Source organism: Bufo gargarizans, chromosome 2, assembly GCF_014858855.1.
Source record: "Bufo gargarizans isolate SCDJY-AF-19 chromosome 2, ASM1485885v1, whole genome shotgun sequence".
Classification (NCBI taxonomy): Eukaryota; Metazoa; Chordata; class Amphibia; order Anura; family Bufonidae; genus Bufo; species Bufo gargarizans.
Window position 1 is genome coordinate 341,173,040 of NC_058081.1, and position 7,257 is coordinate 341,180,296.

The window sequence follows — 7,257 nt, forward strand, 5'->3', positions numbered from 1 at the left end:
GGGCTAGAAAGTTTTCGAAATGTGACCAGCTTGTCTATTTGGTTGTGGTGGAGATCTGGTTATATATGTTTTGTCCTCCCTCGATGTTGTAGAGAGAATAGATGATTTGGACATACGAGGCATGGTGGTTTTCTTTCTTGTAGGATCTGTCTCAGAGCAGAATAGGTGAGTATAGTTCCTAGTAGAGTGCTGCATCATCTCTGTACTATCTGTAGATTCAGGGGATCTTGGGGAATGCTGGGATGTTATATGTGGTGGTGAAGATCTGATATTTTCTTCAATGTTGTTAGAGTTGGACTCTTTTGGTTGTTTTAGTGAAGAAGCTCTAGTTTGCCTTCTCATTCTTCTCCTGCCTATCTACCACTGTTGTGGACGGAATAGGAGTTGATTTGGGAGTTGTTGGCAGGACTGAAGTTAAAGGTTTAGTGATGGCTCAGGTTTACCTTTTTTTTTTATGTAGCCATGTGTATTAGTAACTCAGGCATATCTCCTGAGTGAAAGCTGAGGCATTGTATATAGTAGATCGTAATGCGGAGGTTATGGTTTCAGTTGTCATCAATCAGCGACCTTGTATATAGTCTGCTGCTTTAGGGCGCGATCTAGGCCGCAGTTTCCGAGAGTCACCCAGTCTAATAAATGTGTTGTTAGATGTAACTAGAGGGGCTCCAGATATCAATTATAGTCTTTTTGGGCGGTTATAAGTTGTTATTTTATAGAAAAATTCAGTGTAAAGCCAATGTGGAGGCCTTAATGTCCGCCCACGGCGGCTGCAAATTTAGGCTGCGGCTTCCGACCCTGCACTAGGCTGCAGTTTTTAAAGTTCTCATACCTCGGTAATTTTGGTATTGGGTAAATCCTGAGGTTGTCCGGTGACCAGGATTTTTTCAGTCTGTTTTCTCTAGTAAATCGTGATTTAAAGATAGTGCTGGTCATAGCTGAGAGGAAGTGCATCCGGACTTGCTGACACTCAAGCTCCGCTCCCCCACATGTAGGATTTTAGAATTTTGCAGTGGGTTTGTCTGTGGCATAAAATTCTGCCATGTGTGAAAGCACCCTAACAGGGAATTTTATTACATGTTCGTGTGTTACTTTAAGGCCTCCTGCACACGACTTTTTCAGTATTTTGCAGTCCATTTTTAACGGATTCGCTGTTTCGTTTTTTGTTTCCGTTGTGTTTCCATTTCTTTTATTTTGGGAAGGCATCCTTAAGTAAGGAAAAAGGAGAAAACTAAGGTACGGTCATATGGTCAGGTTTCCTGATGCAGATTTTAAAGCCAAAATCAGGAGTGGAGTATAAATGGAAAGAAAGTCCAGATAATGACTCCTCCTCATTTTTGAATTTACTAAGGCCACTTTCGGACGAGCGTGACGGATTAGGTCCAGATGCGTTCAGAGTGCATTCAGTAAAACTTGCACCATTTTGCAAGTACGTTCAGCCAGTTTTGTCTGCAATTGCGTTCAATTGTTCAGTTTTTTCCTCGTGGGTGCAATGCGTTTTGATGCATTTTTCACGCGCGTGATGAAAAACTGAAAGTTTACAAACAACATCTCCTAGCAACCATCAGTGAAAAACACATCGCACCTGCACTTGCTTCCGGATGCAATGCATTTTTCACTGAAGCCCCAATCACTTCTATGGTCTGTGTGAAAAACGCAGAATATTCAACATGCTGTGTTTTTCACGCAACGCAGAACTGATGCGTGAAAAAAACGCTCATGTACACAGACCCATTAAAAAGGAATAGGTCAGGATTCAGTGCGGGTGTTATGCGTTCACGTTAAGCATTGCACCCACGCGGAAAACTCGCTCGTGTGAAAGGGGCCTAAGGGTACAGCCACACGGTCAGATTTCTGAATGTAGCTTCAAAAGCCAACATTACAAGTAGATCATGAAATAAGAGAAAGTATTAGGCCTCTTTCACACAAACTTATTTTTTTTCCATTTCTGTTCCGTTTTTTTTTGCGGTTTCCATTTGCGGTCCGTATGCGGAACCATTCTTTTCAATGGTTCTGCAAAAAAAATACGGAATGTACTCTGTGTGCATTCTGTTTCCTTATTTCCATATATCCGTTCCGCTAAAAGATAGAACTTGTCCTATTATTGTCCGCAAATAACGTTCCATCACTCCATTCAAGTCAATGGGTCTGCACAAAATACGGAATGCATATGGAACACATCCGTATGTCATCCGTATTTTGCGGATCCATATCCACTTTGCCCATGTGTTTACTGTTTGCAAACATTACAGTATATTACAGTAATGATTACAAATTTTATCTTTCCATTTGCGATCCGTTTTTTGCGGAAACCATACAGAGATTTTTTTGCGGAAATGCTTAACGGAAATGGAACAGAAACGGAAACACAACGGAAACAAAAAAGGAACAACGGATCTGTGAAAAATGGACCACAAAATACAGAAAAATACATATGGTTATGTGAAAGAGGCCTTAAGGACAGATATGACTTCTCTTATTTGAATTCATACTTGGTTTTTGGCTTCCAAAGCTGCATCAGGAAACCTGAAAGTGTGGCCGCACCCTAATTCCACTGTATAAATTAAAATAATTTATATTTGATTTTGCATTAATATATACAGCTATGTTAACGTTAACAACAAATAAACCTGGTTGTACCGTAATTTAACAAAACTGAAATAATATTAAAATAGCAATATAAATTGTTAGATTTATTTATTAATTTCCCATAACTATGAAGTGATACAAATTTTTTTATTTACAAATTCTTAAAATGAAATATTGAATTAAACTGCAATGAGGAGCAATCCTTGATGAAGGTCAATCAATGATCTGAACTGATCAATTAAATGCATAAAATGTTTGCATCTATTTTTCAATATTTTCAGGACACTAAGTCTTCAAACATATTTTAAATGAAGTAATACAAACTGATGTAAAGTGATGTATTTTTGCATTAGTTTTCAGGCCCAGAAAACCTACTTTGTACCATTAGAGTGCTCTGATCGCACTGTCACGGTGCAATGTATTCAGTAGCAGGACCAGGGATCCTGTCGCAATTCTGTTCCCACCAGTTTAATCCCTTAGATGTTATAATCAATAACAATTATAGAATGTAAGGTGTTGGACAGAAGGAGGGTCCTACTTCTGTCAGCTCATCTCTTCCCCTCCCCAACACCATCCCGGGTCAATAGTGGTTTACCATGGTAGCAGGGGTTCTAATAAAGGACCCCAGGACATCAGTATCTGCCTATTAAGCCAGTGTAAAATGTAATACTAAGTATTCCAAGGCATTTTTATATAAAAACAAAAAATCTCCATAAAAAAATAACCCCCTTTTTCATTATAATAATTTTTCAAATAGTTCATCATAAAAAATACATATTGCAATTGAAATGACCTGTAGAATAAAGATAACTTATATTATATTAGACACATGATGCATGACATAAAAAATATTAAAAAATAAATAAATTTTTGCACCCCCCTTCCCAATAAATTATCAGAACTAAATAAAAGATTATATATATCCCAAAATAGTACCAATAAATAATACAACTCATTTTGCAAAAAAAACTAAATCTTATATGGTTATGTTGACAGGAAAAAAAGTTATGGCAGCAACATAAAAATTACATTTTTCCATTTTGTATTTTTATTGTGCAGAAGTTCTAGGATGTAAAATAGACTAAACTAGTATATTTGTACCAACTCACTTGGTAGACAACGAAAAAAAATGCAGAAAGACTTGCTGGAATTGTGAAATTGTGAGGTTTTTTTTTAGTATTTCTTCCCAAAAGTTAATCAATAAATTATATGTACTCCAAAATGGTGCCACTGAAAAATTCAACTGGTCCTTCAAAAATTAAGCCATCATACAGCTACATTAATAAAGAAAAATAAAAAATAAATATTAAAATACGTTTTGAAATCGTCTCCTGTCCTTTAATTGGACAATCCCGTTAATGTCAGATACAAGTGAAACTGGAAAAATTTGAATATCGTGCAAAAGTCCATTTATTTCAGTAATGCAAATGAAAAAGAATTGCATTAATGCAGCTTAAAATTAGAATTTTGTGAAAAGGTTCAATATTCTAGGCTCAAAGTGTCGCACTCTAGTCAGCTAATTAATCCATACCCCCGGAGCAAAGGGGACCTCAGATTGTGACTTTGGGGTTTCATAAGCTGTAAGCCATAATCATCCACATTATAACAAATAAAGGATTGAAAGATCTTGCTTTGCATGTAATGAGTCTCTCTCATATGTTAGTTTCACCTTTTAAGTTGTATTACTGAAATAAATGAACTTTGCACGATATTCTCATTTTTCGAGTTTCACCTGTATATACATTGAAATGTACACAATCAATATCATTCTCACTCTACATATAGATACGGTAATCATATAACTTTTCTTTATTTTCTTAAAGGTGAGGAAAATACCCCAGAAAACTATTTACTACAGGGACCTTTTTCACGAAAACCTAAAAGAATACGGACTGCTTTCTCTCCATCACAACTTCTGCGACTTGAAGGAGCCTTTGAGAAGAACCACTACGTAGTAGGAACAGAAAGGAAGCAACTTGCAAACAGCTTGTGCCTCACAGAGACCCAGGTATAGCATGAAATACAAAAAATGTTATGGGACACACAAGGATTGTGCACATGCAGAGTATACAGTATGTAGAAATTATAGACTAAAATGCAATAGTTTTTAAGATAGAATATATATATATATATATATATATATATATTTGTCACATCATAAAAATGATACCTAAAATGGCTTCCCTTTCACAATCATGAAGTTTATTACGTTACGTGTTAGGTTAGTTTGACAGTAGCGGTAAAATGTTCCGGAAGGCTGTTCCGGAGGAGGAACAGCCTGCTGCAGTTGATCATATCCAGCATAGTTGGAAAGAGCTGGAGAACCACCAGGCCCCATTGACTATAAGAAAGCAGTATTTTTGTCTGGCTGAATGCTGGCACTACTGTCAGAAACAGGCCAGATCCCCACCGTATCCCATTATAGTCAATGGGTTCCAACAAGGATAGGTATCTTCTTGGAAGATTTTAGCACTAGTTTGAAATTAGCCTAACATCTGTGATGCCAACCTCTACAAATTCACATTTTGACTTTAACCCATTTGTCTTTCTATAGGTAAAAGTGTGGTTTCAGAATAGGAGGACAAAACACAAACGTCAGAAATTAGAGGAGGAATGTCCAGAATCTCAACAGAAAAGAAAAAGCAGCCAGCATATCAACAGATGGAGAGTGGCAACATGTCAGGGCAGTCCCAAGGACATTGATGTCACATCAGATGACTGACATCCCTCGTGTAATAAACTGCATACCGTATGTCACATGAAGACGGACTATCATGTCACATGATCAGGTGTCATCTGCAGGAGACAGCCTCTGCCAGAATCTGCCTGTAGTATGGACTCTGGACAATGCACTTGGGTCAAAGTCTGTAATTTCACGTATTTTGCCTGGAATTTCTGGCCAATCATTTTTGTCCTAAAACTATCCAAAAAAAGTAACCACAGTGCAGAAATCCAGTGATATGTCTACACTTACAATCCATGAAAGCTGAACCAGATGGACACGACTGAGAAGTGTTAGGAGAGTATAGCAATAAGACAAAACTTTTACCTCAGGAAACCCTATTGTGTACTGGATAGAGCAAATGTAAATATATATTTAAACATGGAAGAAGTGGCCATATAAGGGGACAAATTCATATTAAACATGTGACGGTTTTACCAAGTTTATTTATTAAGGCGTGTACATATCCCTCAGGAATGCATTCTAAATATCTATTAAAATACAATGCCTAAAAAAGCAAATGTTTGGTTACATTGTAGTTAGAAACCTCTCTCACTTGTACTATTCTCAGTTTTAGCAGTACGTGATCTCCTCACCCTTACAATGCATATTTCCCCTATAGCTGTTAGTCTGTTCTTGGCTTACAAGGTGAATTTTAGTAGCCATGGTCAAAACAATAATTGCACTTTTTTATCTATCAAGTGTGACAACATGTCTCCTTTTCATGGAAATTAATAAAATTTCAAACCTACATCCATGTTACTAGATTCCATCCATAGCAGTAGGAACTTTAAAGGGAATGAGTCATCAGAAAATGACCTATTATTTAAATGAATGGGTTAATTTATCAAACTGGTGTAAAGTAGAACTGGCTTAATTGTCCATAGCAACCAATCAGATTCCACCTTTCATTTTCCAAAGAAAGGTGGAATCTGATTGGTTGCTATGGGCAACTAAGCCAGTTCTACTTTACACCAGTTTGATAAATGACCCCCTAAGTTTTTATGTTAAACATAATTTCTAAGAATTTTTTGTAATGTTGTTTACGGTATTTTTCATGGCACTATGTTTTAAAAATCTTAAAATCCTACTGTTTTCATAATTGCAACTAAGTTAAAGGGGTTGCCCGGGTAATAAAAAAGCAGGGAAGCCATTAACATTTTTAAAAAATATCTTCTACATATCGCCCCAAACCCCTGTATTCCATTGCTGCTGCTTTGATCCTCCTTACTGCTGCATACCACACATGACTGCTGCAGCCGATCACTGGCCTCAGGGGTATACAGCACAAGACAGCTGAGGCCAGGGATTGGCTGCAGTAATCACATGCTATATACAGGTTTGTGGCTGCAGCAATCTGGAAAACATAGCTCATCAGAGAAGGCGGAAGGACAACACTGGAAAGAGGGAGTTCTTAATGATCAGTATACGTTTTTTACTATTATTGTAATAGTTTCCCTGCCCTTGAGGCATGAAAGACCTATAAGCCAGTAGACTATGTGGTATCACTGCTCCTCATCCACACAGACATTGCATTAGATATATACAATTGTAAAAACAAAGGGCACAGTGTTCCTATAAGCTGCAACCTCTGCCTGGTCACTTTATGTAATAGTGCTTCTCCTATTGGTCAACAGCTTGGTGTTTATTCATTGGTCTTGACTATAAACCCTCAGATTTTTCATGAAATGATTGGTTCCTACAAATTAACTGGCTGCCGTCCTCACCAATCTATGCCAATAGTGAGGAGGACACTCTTTTTTTACTCCCCCCCTCATCTGACTGGAGGTTTCTCCCTGTGTTGTTGGAGCTCACCCCTGGGTCTCCATGGTGGTCACCAAGCATCTCTGTATCTGTATAATTTATACCACAATGTCTTTCCTGGCCTAGAATGTGGCCTTTGTACAGCCCTGAACTGCAGCCATGGGGAAGTGTCAGGTAGGGGCAAT

General features: G+C 37.7%; 1 protein-coding gene across 1 annotated transcript in view; it reads left to right on the forward strand.

The window, feature by feature from the left end:
* The window catches only part of LOC122925969 (homeobox protein EMX1-like), a 31,356-nt gene extending 25,330 nt beyond the window's left edge, over positions 1-6,026 (forward strand). Inside the window, exons 2-3 of the mRNA XM_044277362.1 lie at positions 4,410-4,594; positions 5,141-6,026. Of these exons, the coding sequence (XP_044133297.1) occupies positions 4,410-4,594; positions 5,141-5,308 (353 nt within the window). The 3' untranslated portion in view covers positions 5,309-6,026. The remainder of the gene's footprint in view (positions 1-4,409; positions 4,595-5,140) is intronic.
* The last annotated feature ends 1,231 nt before the right edge of the window (positions 6,027-7,257 follow it).